Source organism: Aedes albopictus, chromosome 2 (assembly GCF_035046485.1).
Source record: "Aedes albopictus strain Foshan chromosome 2, AalbF5, whole genome shotgun sequence".
NCBI classification, from domain to species: Eukaryota; Metazoa; Arthropoda; class Insecta; order Diptera; family Culicidae; genus Aedes; species Aedes albopictus.
The window spans coordinates 277069163-277088314 of NC_085137.1; the positions used below are offsets into that span (position 1 = coordinate 277069163).

A 19152-nucleotide genomic window follows, 5' to 3' on the forward strand; every position below is an offset into this window, starting at 1 on the left:
TAACTAGAGAAATTCCTGGATGACTTCTTTAAGGAATTTCTGGACTAAAATTTAAAGCTTCCTGGAGGAATGTCCTCGAGGAATTAATAAAGGATTTTTTTTGAGAAATTTCTATGAATTCCCGAAGAAATTTCGGAGGGATCCATGAAGAAATCTCTGGAGTAATTCCTAGAGAAATTCCCGGAAGAGATCCGGAAAAAAATATTTTAGGATTTTCTGGAGGAATTAGTCGAGGAATTTCTGGAAGAATCCCTGGAGACAATATTTGAGTAATTCTGGCAGAAATTCTTAGAGAACATTCTGTTGGAATTCCGGCAGCAATCCCTGGAGGTATTTCATGAGGATTCCATGGAAGTATCCCTGGAGGAATTCCTAGAAGAGTTCTAGGAGAAATTGATTTAGGATTATGTGGAGGATTCCGTGAAGGATTTCCTGGAAAAATCCCTGGATGAATGCCTTGAGAAATTTCTAGTGGAATCCATGGAGGGAGGAATTTCTGAAGGAATTCCTGGAAAAAATCCTGGAGAAATTCCTGGAGGAATCCATGGAGGTATCCCTGAAGGAATTCTTGGAAGTGTTCCGGGAAACATTCCTTTTAGATTCTCTGGAGGAATTCTGACAGACATACCTAGAGGATTTTCTGGAGGAATTCTTGGAGGTATTTCTGGATGAATTTTTGAAGAAATTCATGAATAAATCGTTGAAAGAATGAATCCCTGAAGAAGTCCTTGAGAATTTCCAGTAGAATGTCCTGGAGGAATCCATGGAAGAATTGCTCGAGAAGTTCCAGGAGGAATTCCTGGAAGAGTTCCGGGAGAAATTCCTTTAGGATTTTCTGGAAGAAATTTCTGAAGGAACTCCTTGAGAAATTTCTGAAGGAATTTCTGCAGGATTTTTTTTAAGAATTTCTGAAAAATTTTTTTAACGAATCCCTGCAGGAACTCCTTGAGAAACTCATAGAAAAAGTTCTTGAGGAATTTTTTGAGGAATGCAAGGAGAAATCCCTGTAGTTCTGGTGAAAATTCCCAGAGGATTTTTCAGAGGAATCCCTGGAGGAGTTCCTGGTAGAATTTCTGGCGCTCTTCCTTAATAAATTTCTGAAAGAATTTTCGCGGAGGAATTTTTGCGGAATTTCTGAAGAAATTCATGAATGAATCCTCGGAGGAATTCATGAAGAAATGCCTTGAGAATTTCCTGGAGGAATCCATGGGGGAATTTTTCGAGGAATTCTAGGAGGAATTCCTGGAAGAGTTTCGTTTCATTTAGGATTATCTGGAGGAATGCGCGGATCAATTCTTGGAGGAATCCCTAGATGAAATATTGTAGGAATTCTGACAGTCATTCCTAGAAGAAAACTTCAGCAGGAATCTCTGGAGGAATTTTTGGAGTATTTACCAGAGGAATTATTTGAGGAATTTCTGGTGAAATATATGAGGCTTCCTGGAAAATTAATGGAAAAATGCCTGAAGGAACTTCTTGAGGAATTTCTGAAGGAATATCTGGAGGAATTTCTGAAGATATTAATTATTGCATCCCTGGAGGAATTCTTGAAGAAATTTCAGGAAAAAAAATCCTGGAGAAATTCCTAGGGGATTCCGTGGAGGATTCCCTGGTGGAATTTCTCGCGGAATCATTCGAGGAACTCTTGGAATTTCTGGAAGAGTTTCGGGTGAAATTACTTTAGGATTTTCTGGTGGAGTCCATGGATGAATTTCGGGGAGAAATCTCTGGAGGCATCTCAGAGGAATTTCTGGAGGAATGTCTGAAGGAAATACTCGGGCAAATTCTGAACGAATACCTGGTGGAATATTTTGAGGAATTTCTGAAGAAATTTATGAATGAGTTCCTGCAGAAATTCTTGGATAAATTCCTGGAAAAAATCCTGAAGAAATTCCTGAAGGAATCCGTGGAGGATTTCCTGGACAACTTCCTTGCGGAATTTCTCGAGGAATTCTTGGAAGAGTTCCGGGACACATTCTTGGGGAACTCAGGCAGAAATTCCCAGAGGATTTTCTGGAGGAATGCCTGGAGGAACTGCTGGAGGAATTTCAGGAGTTCTTCCTTGACAAATTTCTGAAAGAATTCCTGGTGGAATTTCTGGAGGATTTTTTGTGGAATTTCTGAAGAAATCCATGAAGGAATTTCTGATGAAATTGTTTGAGAATTCCCTGAAGGAATCCATGGAAAAATCCTTGAAGAAATTTCTTGAGGAGTACCTGGAAGAATTCCGTGAGAAATTCCTCTAGCATGTTATGGAGGCATCCGTGAGGGAATTCTGACAGACGAACATTCAGGAGTTTTCCTAGAAAAATGTCAGGAGGAATTTTAGGAGTATTTACTGGAGGAATTCCTGGGGGATTTATTTGAAGAATTTCTGGAGAAATATATATGGCTTCCTGGAGAAATGTCTGAAAGAACTCCTCGAGGAATTTCTGAAGGAATTCCTGGAGGAATTTCTGGAAGAAGTTTCTGAGGAATTTCTGAAGAAATTCAGTAATGAATCCCTGGAGAAATTCCTTAAGAAATTTTTGGAAAAAATCCAAAAGAAATTCCTAGAGGATTGCTTGGAGGTATTCCTGGCAGAGTTTTAGAAGAAATTCCTTTAGGATTTTCTGCAGGAATCCGTGGAGGGATTCCTGAAAGAAATCACTGGTTGCATATTGGAGGAATTTCTAAAGAAATGTCTGAAGGAACTTCTTGAGGAATTTCTAAAGGAATATCTGGAGGAATTTCAGAAGAAATTCATTATTGAATCCCTGAAAGAATTGAGGATATTGATATTGATATTGGGATTCTTCCCAATATTGATATTGATTTCTTCCCAGATATTGACAATGAGAGTATCCTGCTTCCAATTGTTGGTGAAAACGAAGCAAGCTTGGGTCTAAATTATATTAACCATGTGAAAAACCAGAATAATTGTTATTTGGATCTTTTAATGACGAACACTGATGAAGACTTTTGCGTAGTAGAATCACTCACACCTTTATGGAAAAATGAATCTCATCATACCGCAATTGAATATTCTTTATTCATCCATGAACACAACAGACCCGAAAATTGTGATTTTGAACAGGTTCATGATTATCAATCAGCTAATTACGAAAATATAAGTAGAAAAATGAGTCAAGTAGACTGGCAGCATATTTTGAGGAATGAAGAAAATGTTGAAACTGCCGTTGACACTTTTTACAAAATACTTTTTGAAATAATACACGATGAAATACCTTTAATAAAAAGATGACGGCACCGTAGCTCAAAACATCCCATCTGGTTTACCAATGAAATTAAAAATCTAAAGAATCGTAAGCAAAAAGCCCATAAAGCGTACAAAAAACATAAAAGTTCCCAAGTAACCACGAAGCCGTATATAAGTGCATCAATTTTGCCATATATTGATAATTAAAATTATGAATATAATGCTGCATTACTTTATACACCTCATTGAAGCAATATTAAAGTCGAAAAGGGCCCCACTAAAATCAAATTAGTGCCACATATTGCAGCACGCTGACAGCCATAACTAAAGTAATATAAATGCATGTGCTGTACATTTGCATTGCACATGCTTGATACGTGCAACACGAAAAACCAAAACAAAAATCTATTTTTAGCACCGTTTTGTTATCGACGGTACTGATGCCCCCACACATGAATGTTTTAACCATTATTTTTTTGTCGTCAGATCGGGAGTCGAACCAGAAGTGTTGAAGACCGCTAGATGAGTTCCATACGCGCTGGCGCCTTGGACCGTTTCTGCTGCAGTGATAACAACAGATATTTCATTAACTAAAAGGAAACTGTTCTTCTGTCTCAATCATTGTAGGAGGGTAAAACGAATATGTCATATGTAATAGAATACAGTAAACTATCACATTCCGATAAATTACTGATAAATACATAATGCATTTTAGAAGATATTTAATCAACATAAGAACATTAAAACCTCGACTAAAACACCCTTCGCACACTGCTCATATGCGATTTGCTATTTCCATCGTTATTGGCATGAGATAGCAGCCTACAAAAAAGAGAAAAGTTCATCTCTAAATAGGTTTTGCTGTCGTCGATCGGTGGCTCAAACGGGGATTAAGTTGGTCGGGAGTCGAACCAGAAATGTTGAAGACCGCTAGAGTTGACCGTAAAGTTGTTCAATCTTCTTGATTTCATTTGTTTACCATTAGAGTCAAGCTTTTATAATTGTATTGTTAGAGCAAACTTTGCTAGTTTGTACATTGCATTTATTCAGTTTTTGCAGTGTTGAATTATTGAACTATCTTATAGCACCTTTTAATAAACCCGAATGTAAAGAAAAATGCAATGCATCATCACATTGATAATGCTAATCTAAAGGATTATTGCATGACAAGTGTGGAATTACTGCATTTCGCATTGCAAAGGTTGATATTCAGTCTAATTCGTGCAATGTTATAATGCTTGTGGTTACTTGGGTAATGAATATTTGACTAACTATTTGAATATTTGTGATCAATCAAACCTCGCCATCGATATCGCATCTGAGGATTACAATGCAAAAACTGAACGAGAAATAAAGTCATGCCCAAAAAACTTTTTTAATTATGTAAAAACAAAATTGAAATCAGACAACTTTGGGTTCATTCAAATATTACGTAACGCAAAATTTGTCAATTTTTGACCCCCTCCCTCCCCCACGTAAAAAGTTTTGCATGGGAAATTTTGGAATTTTGTATGAAGCGTAACACAGCGGTAGACCCCCTCCCTCCCCCCTTAGCGTTACGTAATATTTGAACGAACCCTTTCCATCGGAAATGCATCTTGATGAAAAATCTGGCGACAACTCCGAAATAATTTGCAATCTCTTTGCTACTTTTTTTCAAGATGTTTACACCACTTTTTCGGAGGAGGACCGGGACCGTGAATATTTTTCATTTCTTCCGGAATTTTCAAAAGACATACAAATGACCCAAATTAAAGTACATGACATTATGGATACACTTAAAAGTCTAGATGTTTCTAAAAGTGCAGGTCCTGACGGGATTCCACCTGTCTTTTTAAAATCTCTATCAGCGTATCTAACCATCCCGTTATTTTGGCTTTTCAATATGTCGCTGCAATCTGGTGTATTTCCGAAAACATGGAAAAGCTCTTTCTTAGTACCTATTTTTAAAAGCGGTAAGAAATCTGACATACGTAATTATCGTGGAATAGCTATTATCTCTTGCATTCCCAAAGTTTTCGAAGCAATAGTTAATAAAACTTTGTTTCATATGGTGAAGAACAGAATAACTAATAATCAACATGGGTTTTTCAAAGGACGCTCAACATGTACAAACTTACTCGAATTCGTAAATTATTCTTTAACTGCAATGGATAACGGTAATCGCGTAGAAGCCCTCTACACAGACTTCAGTAAAGCATTTGACCGCATTGATATACCAATGTTACTGTTCAAATTAGAAAAAAATGGATTCGAACGAAGTCTTCTGAAATGGGTAGAGTCATATCTAACTAGCAGACAACAAATTGTTAAATTCAAAGGGGCAAAATCAAAACCAATTCAAGTTACATCAGGAGTTCCTCAAGGATCTCATTTAGGCCCTTTACTGTTCATTTTGTACGTTAACGACATTTGCTTTATCCTTAAACATGTAAAAGTCCTCATATATGCCGATGACATGAAACTCTACTTAGAAATATTCAAATATTAAACGATGAAGATGTGAATATTTTCCAAAATGAAATTAATATTTTTTATGATTGGTGCATGAAGAGTCTACTACAACTAAATGTAAAAAAAAATGCAACTCTATAGAGTTAAGCAGAAAACGTAGTACATCCAATAGGACAATTTTTCTAGGAAATCAATCTGTGGAAAGATGTACAAGAATAAGAGATTTGGGAGTGTTTTTAGATTCCAAACTAACATTCATAGACCACTATAATACAATTATCAATAGAGCAAACAACATGTTGGGTTTTATTAAACGGTTTAGTTATAATTTGTATGATCCATATACTATAAAAACGTTATATATCGCCTATGTGCGTTCAATTTTAGAATACTGTAGTATAGTTTGGTCACCGTTTTCAGTAACACATGAAACACGCATAGAATCAATTCAAAAACAGTTTTTACTTTTTGCACTCCGCAAACTAGGCTGGACAAGGTTGCCTCTCCCATCCTATGAAGCACGATGTATGCTCATTAATATTCAAACACTTAAGCAACGCCGAGAATTTGCAATGTTATCGTTTGTTAATGATATGGTTTCGCAGCGTATCGACTCGATGGAACTTTTATCAAAATTAAACTTTTATGCTTCTTCTAGACCACTACGGAAACGTAGCATTTTTTCCACCAACCATCATCATAATGATTACGCAAAATTTGGCCCTTTAAACCGAATTATGTCTATATACAATAAACATTGCCAAACCATAGACTTTACAATGACAAAAACAGAACTGAAAAAAACAATTTATGTTAAATCGTAATATAAATTAGTTTAAGTAAAAACAATATATAATAAGCTTAGGTTTCAAGCGGTCTACTTCTGATTGACGTCAATAAATAAATAAATAAATAAATTCCTGAAAAAATCCTGGAAAAAATCCTGGAGAAACTACTGGAGGAATCTGTGGAGGATTTCCTGTAGGGATTCCTCGCGAAATTTTTGGAAGAGTTCCGGGAGACATTCTTTTAGGATTCTCTGGAGAAATTCTTGCTGAAATTCCTAGAGGATTTTCTGGAGAAATCGCTGGAGGAATTTCATGAGGAATTCTTGGAGGATTTTTTTTTTTTGAGGAATTCCTGTTTCGAGAAATTTTTGGAGGAATTTTTTGAGGAATTTAAGAAGGATTTTTTGAAATGATTCATGGATGAATCCCTGAAGGAATTCCTGAAGAATTTCGTTGTGAATCTCCTGGATAATTTTCTGAAGGAACTCCTGGAGGAATTTCTCAAGGAATTCCAGGAAGATATTCCTCAGAAATCCAAACAAAGCGCCAACTTATCTCAATCAAAGCGCCAACTTATCTCAATCCGAGTCTCAATCCATATCCGTTTATACAGCAATCATCCAACTTTCGTTGCACCATTTCTGCACTTCGAATTAACGAGATGTCAACGCAGACTTTTTATGAAAACGATCTATAGTACAAAACAATTTACCAAGGCCCAAAGAGATTTTATAGTGAAATCAGGTCAAATGCTTGTCAAATTGTCTAATTTATTATTATAGAAAAATTTGATTCTTAAGGAAAATGATGCGTCACCTCGCAGTCTGGGAGAACTTGGTGAACCAATTTTGATAACTTATGATTAATCGTAAAAGTGACTCATAAACTGTTTCAAAGTTTTATTAGAGACAATGTGGCATGTAATGCGTCACCTCGCAGCCTGGGAGAACTTGGTGAACCAATTTTGATAACTTCTGATTAAACGTAAAAGTGGCTCATAAACTGTCTCAAAGTTTTATAAGAGACAATGCGGCATGTAATGCGTCACCTCGCAGCCTGGGCGAACTTGGTGAACCAATTTTGATAACTTCTGATCAAACGTAAAAGTGACTTATAAACTGTTTCAAAGTTTTATAAGAGACAATGCGGCATGTAATGCGTCACCTCGCAGCCTGGGCGAACTTGGTGAACCAATTTTGATAATTTCTGATTAAACGTAAAAGTGGCTCATAAACTGTTTCAAAATTTTATAAGAGACAATGTGATACAAAAGTTAGACATGTAATGCGTCACCTCGCAGCCTGGGCGAACTTGGTGAACCAATTTTGATACCTTATGATTAATCGTAAAAGTGACTCATAAACTGTTTCAAAGTTTTATAAGAGACAATGTGGCATGTAATGCGTCACCTCGCAGCCTGGGAGAACTTGGTGAACCAATTTTGATAATTTCTGATTAAACGTAAAAGTGGCTCATAAACTGTTTCAAAGTTTTGTAAGAGACAATGTGATACAAAAGTTAGGCATGTAATGCGTCACCTCGCAGCCTGGGCGAACTTGGTGAACCAATTTTGATAACTTATGATTAATCGTAAAAGTGACTCATAAACTGTTTCAAAGTTTTATAAGAGACAATGCGGCATGTAATGCGTCACCTCGCTGCCTGGGAGAACTTGGTGATCCAATTTTGATAACTTATGATTAATCGTTAAAGTGACTCATAAACTGTTTCAAAGTTTTATAAGAAACAATGTGGCATGTAATGCGTCACCTCGCAGCCTGGGAGAACTTGGTGAACCAATTTTAATAACTTCTGATTAAACGTAAAAGTGGCTCATAAACTGTTTCAGAGTTTTATAAGAGAAAATGTGATACAAAAGTTAGGCATGTAATGCGTCACCTCGCAGCCTGGGAGAACTTGGTGAACCAATTTTTATAATTTCTGATTAAACGTAAAAGTGACTTATAAACTGTTTAAGTTTTATAAGAGACAATGTGATACAAAAGTTAGGCATGTAATACGTCACCTCGCAGCCTGGGCGAACTTGGTGAACCAATTTTGATAATTTTTGATTAAACGTAAAAGTGGCGCATAAACTGTTTCAAAGTTTTATAAGAGACAATGCGGCATGTAATGCGTCACCTCGCAGCCTGGGAGAACTTGGTGAACCAATTTTAATAACTTCTGATTAAACGTAAAAGTGGCTCATAAACTGTTTCAGAGTTTTATAAGAGACAATGTGATACAAAAGTTAGGCATGTAATGCGTCACCTCGCAGCCTGGGAGAACTTGGTGAACCAATTTTTATAATTTCTGATTAAACGTAAAAGTGACTTATAAACTGTTTAAGTTTTATAAGAGACAATGTGATACAAAAGTTAGGCATGTAATGCGTCACCTCGCAGCCTGGGAGAACTTGGTGAACCAATTTTGATAACTTCTGATTAAACGTAAAAGTGGCTCATAAACTGTTTCAAAGCTTTATAAGAGACAATGTGATACAAAAGTTAGGCATGTTATTGGGTTTCCTCAAACCAAATAAACAAAGAGCCAAACTCAATTAGAAAACATAGTGTGTATTGTGGTCGTTTTGTCTTATACTAGTTGTTCTTTCCCTATTGGGTTCCCTAATATCCTGCTTTTGACTCATGCGGAGCTATACCTTTTAGCAACTATGCTTTTCTTCATTGGTGCCTTAGAGTATTTTGTGCATTTGCTCACCGCTCATGACTTCCCTTTAATCGCGTCTCCGACCGTGCTGCTCTGAATTCTCGAGACATCAATGCGTGAAGGCCCGAGCGAAAGCCGTCGTTTGATCGCCGCCGTGTTCCACAGCACGAACCGCCATTGGCTCAGGCAGACACTGATCCTCCGTCACCGCTCTGCGTGCATTCGCTCTGGCGAACGGGGGTTGTCGCGTTCACTGCCCAGGAACGTCTCCGGGGAGCCAGCGAAGGTTTGCCCTCCAACAACCGGGGCCACCGCTTCAGATACGTGCCCGCCTTGGGCTGGTCGCTCTCCGTGGATTCGAGGAATTCGTAGCTCCAGTAGTTCCTTGGTAGTTCCAACAAAAAGGCCCTGTTGAACGACATATGTTAAGGCATGTTTCGGTACTTTGGTTGGTAACAAACTCACCCTGCGGGGCCTTTTGTAGCTGCGTGATCCGGTGGTCCGATCGGCGGTTGACCTTGGCTCCGGTCGAGATTGTTTCTGCTACCAGATGTGCGCTTGTTCCTGTCAAGTTGGATAAGGTTAGTTTTCACTCTTCCCGTGAGAGAAAGTTGGGCTTACGTTTTCCAAACGGTTCTTTCCCGAATGCACCAGATGTTTGTACAACTTGTTGCGACACGCCGTGGATGCCGGCGAGAGATTGAAGCCTGTGAGGACCGAACGAATTAGATCTAGGTTATGTCGAGCAACGTGGAACTTACAGTGGGTGAAGAGCCGTTGCTCTACGGTTACGAGGCGTATTTTCAGTCCGTGCGTTCGGGTTGCGTTTGTGCCTGTAATAAACTATTTGTTTCAGTACGGTTTCACCGTGATCCGTTTCTGCACTTACGGGTTTAATGATCGAAGTTTGCCCCAATTCACTAAACGCTGGAAGCCACAAACAGCACTGGTGGCTTTTCGTTGCCCGTACACGCAGAAATCAGCTGCCGATGGTTGCGTCGTAGGATTCTTTGCCGAACCCGGTGGTCCCGATTTGCGTTCCGGACTATTTCCACTCGCACTACAACTGGATCAATTTTACGGCACCACACGCAATTTCTCTGCCTTTCGCGGCACCGGCTGTCTGCTTCTGCTGCTGTTCGCAGTCGTATCAGCGGAAGTGAAAATGTTCTGTCCCTTTTGTGTTGACAGCGGAGCGATGAAAATTTTTGATCGGTTGTTCTTGGCAAGCAAGGAGCAGAGCTGCGCGCTATTTTGGTTTTATTTCGCTTGCACATTAAATCAATTTTGACCACAAATACACATAATTATATCTTTCGTAGTCAGAGAACAACTAATACGTAACACAACTTCACTGTGGGGATTGAATTTTTCATGAATCGGTTACGGTGATTCATGAAAAATTCTAAACTTTCACTTCCGTTAAGAATTTTTCTAGAGACTGAACTGATCTGGTTGTTTAGTTTTCGCAGACATACTAAACGATACAAAATCCAAACTAAATAACGCAAGTCTTACCACTTGCCAGAGCGGAAATACTAAATCCAAAACTCATATTGTTCTGCAAACGACAGTGAGTCCTGTCAGACAAATTGATCAGACGCCAACGAAGTGTTGACAAATGGTCTCTAGAGAAGTTCTTGTCCGTCATTTCTGTGCTAGCTGTCCCACAGCGAAACCTTCAAACAGATTACCTCTAGTTGCAACTATAACTAAAGAAATCGTGGCATGTGCTTCACACATGTCATCGAACCATGCCTGAGTTCAACAGAACTCGCACGTTGTTCCATGCTGGGTCGAATTCTAGACCCTATCAGTTAGCAACCCGTCGAGTCGATGGCCGTTGCATTGCATAAGCAACAGCCCGTCGATTCGATGGCCGTTTCAATGCATAAGCACTTTCAGTTGGAAAGTGTCATTTTACAGAATATTACTTAATGACTGTTTCCAGGCAATGCTCGTTCTCAAGCTGCCTGCGGTGTGGCAGAGCCAAATGTGTGGTCTCTTTCTATGCCTATTCTCTCTCTCTCTCTCTCGAGATCGGTGCATCGATCTCTGATTGGTTGTAATTTACATAGGACTTCAGACTCCTTGTTGGCGACGCCGCCTCATGTTTGGCAACCCTGTCAGGAGCAGGCAGCTGCCCGAAGCCGAACCAACGAGCAGTATAATACATCAGAGCAACAATAGATTGTAGATGCTGATAGATGCGACTGAATCCACATTTTTTGCTATTTTTTATATCGCTTTTGAAAATAGTTCACACATAATTTAGACACTAATATCTAATAATTAAGTGCGAAAAGTGAGTGCCTTGATTATATGCGGTTTAGTGGCAGCTGTAGTGACTGGGCTAAGATGCTCGTATGAAGAATCTAAGAGCAGTTAGCATTATAGGCAAGGGGTCGGCAACCTATTTTTTCACTATGGAGTTTGACAGGTCGGATTGTGCCTCCTTACGTGGAGCATAAATTTATGCTCCAGCCAAAATATTCACCAACACAGTCGTGAAATTGGAAAGTTTACCTTTTTACGATGGATATCGGTGCAAAACGCTCACATCACATTAGATCTCATAAAAGTGTTGATCATGAAAAAGCGGCATTAATTGATGCTATTCAATTTCAGAGTGTCGATGTTTAGGTAAAGGTCCTAGAGAGAGTGGGAATTGCTTGTGAAAAGACACACAACACCTCTTTTCGCAAACTTTGTTCGCCAAAGTGCGTTTTTCTTTATTTTCTCCCGCTGCTGTATTGAGTGAATGTTGGTATTAGTGAGCACTGGTTGCGCATTCTAAGCGGCAACAAAATCAGATCACCGTAGCACCCCCGTGATTATAGGTTAGCGCACTTTTAGATCCATTGAATTTTTAACACTGATGATTTAACTATGTCCCCATAGTGATCCCAGGTTCCAGTGCGTGTCATTACCATTAATCAACGCATTCTTCGGTAATTGCGATTGACGAAACAAGTATGAACTCCTCTTTCATTATTATATAAACCCAAATTAATTGCCTCTAAATCTGTTATAGCGTTACAAGCCAAGAATTTATGCTGTTTGTTCGAGGAAGGTTAAAATTAGGGTGATCCGAATTTGTAAGTCACAACTGCGTCTTAAAAAAGAATTATTATTAACGAAATACATATTTCAGCTTAAAGCGTTATCGCTAAAAAGAATCGGCCGTCTTATCATTCCCGAACAAAAATCTTTAAGAAATTCGGCACAGAAAATGTCGAATTCAACTTCTGAGGCTGAAGGCTACAAGTGCGCTGGATGTGATCGACCCGAAACCGCCGACGACATCGTACAGTGTGACAAATGCACTGCTTGGTGGCATTTTTCATGCGCTAAGGTCGATGCATCTGTAGCCAACCGAACCAATTGGATATGCGTCACATGTTTATCTCCACCACCACCACCTCGATCGGTATCGATTCGAACGACGTCCTCAAACCGAAGAGCCCTGCTGGATATTAGCCTACAGCGACTGGCAGAGGAGAAAGAGTTGCGGAAAAAAGAGCTCGCAATAGAGAAGGAGTTCATGAAGGCTAAGTACGATCTCATGGAGCAGTGTGCGCTAGACGAGGAAGCTGAGACTCGCAGCGTACGCAGCCGTATAGAGCAAATTGAATCCCGAGAACGAGAGAAACATGTACACGATTGGGTAGGACAGGTAGCAGCGTCGCTCCAAGAGAGCAGATCGCTCACCGACCCGAAGATCCCCTCTATCGCCAATGACCCTTCAACGAACCCCACCAACCACTCGCCGAACGAGGAAGAAGGTGCTGTAGGCACAACAATAACAAACGCCGATCCCAATCGTTCTCTGCCGACCATAATTTCTCTCGATCAAACCGATGACGTCATCAATGGCAAACTGGGTGAGGTGAATGACCATGATGTAAACAAACATCCACCGAAGCGCGCAGTTGTTGTTAGGCGTAACCAAAAAGGACACGAAGAAAAACTGTTAAAGGCAGTTCCAACCGACTTGCTGCTTCTGAAATCACAGTTGCAGAAGTACCAGGAAGCATCAAAAATTGACCACCAGGCTCTGCAAGATCTCCAAGAAGAGCTTCGAAAATGTAAGCTACAGCTACAGCAACGTCCACCACCACCGGTGGCCGAATCGCTGTGGCCTCTTCGAGACGTATCGAAAGGCGCAATTCCTAGGACTACCTCGTCAATTCCAACTAGGCCACTACCAGTGGAGATTCCGGATCATCAGTTCACTGCAGTTCCAGCTAGAGTAACCGGGAACCCAGCTCCTGTTTGTGACACTCGCGAGTGCAGTTGGACAAATCCATTCCAATCAGAAGGTCCCGGTATACGTGAGTCATCTCGAATCAATTTCGTACGATCGACAGATATTGGTCAAGCCAGTATTCCGCAACAACAGCGATCGGGTACTCAAATACCGGCGGAGGATCCGTTATTTCTGGAAGTACGTCGACCGTCACCAGAACAGCTTGCGGCCAGACAGGTGATGCCCAGAGATCTACCTGAATTCTACGGCGACCCGGAAGAATGGCCGTTATTTATCAGTAATTTCCGCAACAGTACATCGGCTTGTGGGTTCAGTAGGGTAGAAAACCTGGCACGGCTCCAGCGTTGCCTAAAAGGCAATGCATTGAAATCGGTACGGTACAACTTGCTGAATCCGGACTCTGTTCCGGAGGTAATCCGCACGCTTCAAACGCTGTATGGACGGCCCGAAGTTATAATAAGTAAGCTGATAAGAACCGCTCGGGATGCCCCTGCACCAAAATCAGAACGCTTGGAAACCCTAATTGATTTCGGCATAGCTGTCAGGAACCTAGTCAGTCACCTTATCGCCGCAGACCAGCGTAATCATCTCTCCAATCCGGTTCTACTACAAGAGCTGGTGGAGAAACTGCCCTCCAGTGTGAAGATGCAATGGGCTCAGCATTTGATCCAGTTCCCAGATGCGAACTTGCAAACCTTCAGCACGTTTATGTCAGCCGTGGTGGAATCTGTGAGCAAGGTAGTTTTGTACACCGGTGATCAGAGCTACAGACCCGACAAGCTAAAATCCAAGGAAAAGGGATATATGCACTCGCATGTGGAAACTGCCGATGTGGCGCAATGGGCTCAACGCAAAAATGAAGGTTTAAGAGCCTGTCCGGTCTGTGAAAAGGGCAATCACCGCGTCAAGGATTGCGAATCGTTCCAGGAATGTAGCGTCGACAGTCGGTGGAAAACTATCTCTGCCTTGAAACTTTGTCGCTGTTGCCTAGGCCAACATGGGCGGAAACCGTGTAGGAGTTCAGCTAAATGCGAGGTCGATGGATGCCAGTATCGTCACCATCCCATGCTACACGCTTCGACGCCGGCGAGAACTGGAAACTCTTCGTCCACTGAAGCAACGGAAAATCACGCATACCATCACTGTGGGCAATCCGTACTTTTTCGCATCATTCCGGTAACTGTACGAGGACCATCGAAATCCATCGATACCTTCGCCTTCCTGGACGAGGGTTCGTCAGCCACTTTGGTGGAAAATGGTCTAGCAAAGCAGTTAGATCTACAAGGCCCCGTAGTCCCTCTGTGCTTAAAATGGACTGCCGATATTACACGCTCCGAAGACAGCTCGCAAATCGTCTCACTTGACATCTCCGAGTTGGGCTGCCAGGAAGGATATAGCTTGAATAATGCCAGAACCGTTGAGTGCCTGAATCTGCCTACGCAAACGCTCTGCTTTGAGGAACTCCAAGGAAAGTACCAGCACCTAGCAGGATTACCGGTCCGCAGCTATAAAAAGGCGATTCCTCGACTCTTGATTGGCCTGCGAAATCTATCTCTAGCAGTTCGCAAAAGATCGTACAGGGAACTGGAGGCTCTATAGCTACAAAAACTCGGGTAGGCTGGTGTGTATACGGAAGCCTGTCAGAGGATTATGAGGCGAAGCACCTCAGTTACCACATTTGCGAATGTGACACGAAGAGACTGGATAACCTGATTCGCGAGTACTTCGACGCAGAAGACACGGGACTACGTACGACAAAACCGCTAGAATCGGACGACGTCCGGAGAGCACGGCGTATCCTCGAAGAAACCACTAGTAGGGACGGAAACAGCTTCGCTACGGGCCTGCTGTGGAAATTTAACCATATCGAGCTTCCCGATAGTTTTCCAATGGCCCTACAACGGTTGAAGTGCTTGGAGAGACGTATGTCACGTGACCCAGGCCTCAAAGAAAATTTGCACAGGCAATTGCAGGAATATCAAGACAAGGGTTATGCTCATCCTGCCACGGAAGCGGAACTGAACGAAGCCGATCCCAGACGTATATGGTATCTTCCGTTGGGCGCAGTTGTAAACCCCAAAAAACCATCCAAGGTACGGATAATTTGGGACGCAGCAGCAAAAGTCGACGGAGTTTCGCTGAACACATTCCTGCTCCCGGGGCCCGACCTTCTGGTTCCATTACCTGCCGTTCTATTCCGATACCGCCAGTATCCGGTGGCCATCTGCGGTGACATTAAGGAAATGTTTCACCAAATCCGTGTCATCTCAGATGACCGAAATGCCCAGCGTTTCCTTTGGTGTGACTCCGCTGAAGAATCACCAAAAATATTCGTGATGGATGTCCTAACTTTCGGATCAGCGAGCTCCCCTTCATCAGCACAATTTGTAAAAAACCGGAACGCGAAGGACCATGAAACCCAGTTTCCCAAGGCGGCAGAGGCGATCATAAAACGTCATTATGTCGACGATTACCTCGACAGTTTCGAGGACGAGCCGGAAGCGAAAATCGTCGCTGAACAAGTTCGTCATGTACATTCAAATGGCGGATTCGAGATTCGAAATTGGTCGAGCAACAGTATGGCAGTCCTGCAACATCTAGGCGAAACACCGAAGGCTACCACGAAAAACTTGACAGCAGCGGGTTCCGGTGAATCCGAAAAGGTGCTCGGCATGCTCTGGGTGACAGAAACCGACACGCTGTGTTTCTCAACGAAGTTCAGGGCGGAAATAGAGGAACTCTTCCGCTCAAAAGCTGTTCCCACGAAACGGCAAATACTGAAAACCGTAATGAGCCTTTTTCGATCCGCTTGGGCTTCTTGCGTCTTTCCTTGTGCATGGCAAAATCATTATGCAGGACGTATGGCGAAGCGGAATAAACTGGGACGAACGCGTAGGGGACGATATTGAACAGCGGTGGCGGAAATGGATCGAACTGTTTGATCAAGTTGCGAAGATACAGATACCTCGGTGCTACTTCAAAGCTGCCAGCTCAGAGCGGTATGGCACACTGCAAGCACATCTTTTCGTCGACGCTAGCGAGGCGGCGTATTCTGCTGTAGTGTACTTCAGGATCGTCGATGCGGAAGGACATCCGCAATGCTCAATCGTAACTGCAAAAACTAAGGTTGCGCCGATAAAATATGCTTCCATTCCACGTTTGGAACTGATGGCATCCGTTTTGGGTGCACGTTTGCTGACATTCGTAGAAGAGAATCACACGGTTCCTATGCACCAGCGCTTCTCCTGGTCAGATTCCAAAACCGTTTTGGCCTGGCTTCGTTCTGATCATCGCAGATACTCGCAGTTTGTAGCTTGTCGTGTTGGAGAAGTACTCTCGTTGTCATCGGAAAGCGAATGGAGATGGATCCCAAGCAGACTCAACATCGCTGACGAGGCCACAAAGTGGGGCAAGGGGCCCTGTTAAAGAAAGCCGTTGGATACAAGGACCGGAGTTTTTGGGCTTGCCGGAGCAGCATTGGCCGAAACCGAAAACGCCGATTAGCTTAACAAACGATGAACTTCGTCCATGTCACATGTATCACGAAATACTGTCGCCTCTCGTTGATTTCGAACGGTTTTCTAACTGGAATAGACTACTTCGTGCAGTGGCTTACGTTTTTCATCTTTTCACCGTACACAAGGCCCGAAAGACGAGCTCTATCGTGGAGAAAGGACCAACTCACGATGAACTGAAGGCAGCGGAAGTTCTAATCTGGAGGATGGTGCAGTGGACCGTCTATCCGGACGAAGTTTCTATTATTATTAATGAAGAACCAAAAGCTTCCGGAAAACCAGCGCCGTTCACTGGATAAGACAAGCCCCCTCTACAAGCTCACCCCCATGCTAGACGAGTTCGGGGTCATGCGCATTGACAGCCGCACTGGAGTAGCACGCGTGGATGAATACGACCTCAAGTACCCGGTTATACTTCCGCAGAAGCATCATGTCACCTATTTGATCATCGACAACTACCACAGGAAGTACCTACATGGTAACACGGAGACGATTGTCAATGAGCTCCGGCAAAAATACTACGTTCCACGAATTCGAGGAGTTGTGAGGACCGTATCAAAGAGCTGCCAGTGGTGCAAAGTCCATAAAGCACGACCGACCGTTCCCATAATGAGTCCATTGCCAGAAGCTCGACTGTCGCCAGGGGTGCGACCTTTCAGTTATGTCGGGATTGACTACTTTGGCCCTCTTCTCGTAAAGGTAGGTCGATCCAATGCAAAACGGTGGGTTTGCCTCATCACATGTTTGACAATTCGTGCAGTGCACGTTGAGGTCGCCTATGACCTGTCGACTCAGTCCTGCATAGCCTGCATTCGCAGGTTCGGTCGCCGAGGAGCACCGTTGGAGATATACTCCGACAACGGACGCAATTTCGTCGGTGCAGATGGAATCCTGAAAGAGCAGATGAAGTGCATTGATGAAGAGGCAGCAGCAACGTTTACTAATACGCAAACGAAGTGGTATTTCATACCCCCCTCGGCTCCCCACATGGGGGGCTCATGGGAGCGTCTTGTACGCTCAATCAAGACGGCGTTAACCAGTGTTCCGCAGGACAGGAAACTTGACGATGAAGCACTATTAACATACCTAGCAGAAGCTGAATCAATCGTCAATTCCCGTCCCCTAACCTATTTGCCGCTAGATGCTTCGGAACAGGAGGCGCTCACGCCCAACCATTTTTTGTTGGGGAGTTCTAGTGGCGTGAAACAGCCCTCGCGAGAAATAGGCTGTCCCAACCAAGTACTCCGCAAGACTTGGGAAACCCTGCAGGCAAACTTGGACCATTTTTGGAAACGCTGGATTCGGGAGTATCTTCCTACGCTAACACGGCGTACAAAATGGTTTGAAGATGTCAAGGCCGTTGAGTCAGGAGACTTAGTGGTCATAATCGAAGATACGAGACGCAACGGATGGGTTCGAGGACGAATCTTAGATGTGGTGAAAGGTCGTGATGGCAGAGTTCGTCAAGCTGTTGTGCAGACATCGAAGGGAGTTTTTAGAAGGCCGGTTAGTAAACTGGCAGTGCTAGACGTCGCAGATACTTGTAAAGCTGAAGTCAACACTCATCCTTACGGGGAGGGGGATGTTGGCGACGCCGCCTCATGTTTGGCAATAGTGGCCGTAAACATCAACTCCGCGCCGAACCGCTTGTTGGTCGTCGACCCCGGGTCTCCGTTCCTCCTACCCAAGACACTATCTGGAACATTGGCCAGCTCCCTGCATCCCGTTTCCAGAACTGCAAGGTGCGATTTCTCCCGTTTCGCGAAAGGCGAGCGGTCTATTTCCTGGCGCGACGGAAGCGTGCGATGACCGCAATGATGTTTTCTGACTGTTGTAACCGCAATGCGTGTGTTCTTTTCTTCGTGATGAAGGTCGTAGTCTGCAACAAGGATGCTTACATAACTGATGAAACTGTCGAGGTGGAGAGGTAGTCATATAGAAGTTTTTGCTCATCACACCTGACCTGACAGCCGTTTTCCCGCTAGGCACGGATTTTCGGAGCATAGGGCTCATCGTTGACAGGCTTTGCCTGTGGACATAGCTTTACCAAGTTTGCTTAATCTGCCTCGATGTCCTTTGCGTGATAACGGCCTGCCTTGCCATCAGCAACGTCCTCCAGCATGTAGATGTTCGTTCCCAGGATCTGTTTCACCATTGCTGGCACGAACTTCGGATCCAGCTTCTTGTTGACGTGATCTGCCTTGGAAGATTGGGTAAACGTGCGTCTCCAAACGATGTCTCCTTTCTTGAAGTCTA

At 42.8% G+C, this 19152-nt stretch overlaps 1 protein-coding gene and 1 long non-coding RNA gene across 2 annotated transcripts in view; one reads left to right on the plus strand and one right to left on the minus strand.

Moving 5' to 3' along the window:
• Positions 1-6096: 6096 nt before the first annotated feature.
• Positions 6097-19152, minus strand: part of LOC109398137 (copia protein) — a 50235-nt gene continuing 37179 nt past the window's right edge. The window contains exons 6-10 of the long non-coding RNA XR_009996905.1: positions 10001-10465; positions 9873-9944; positions 9733-9818; positions 9577-9675; positions 6097-9519 (exon numbers count right to left, since the gene is read on the minus strand). This is a non-coding gene — a long non-coding RNA (copia protein). The remainder of the gene's footprint in view (positions 9520-9576; positions 9676-9732; positions 9819-9872; positions 9945-10000; positions 10466-19152) is intronic.
• Positions 17149-18705, plus strand: LOC134286580 (uncharacterized). Its single transcript, XM_062848214.1, has one exon. The coding sequence runs from the start codon at positions 17149-17151 to the stop codon at positions 18703-18705; it is 1557 nt and encodes a 518-aa protein (XP_062704198.1).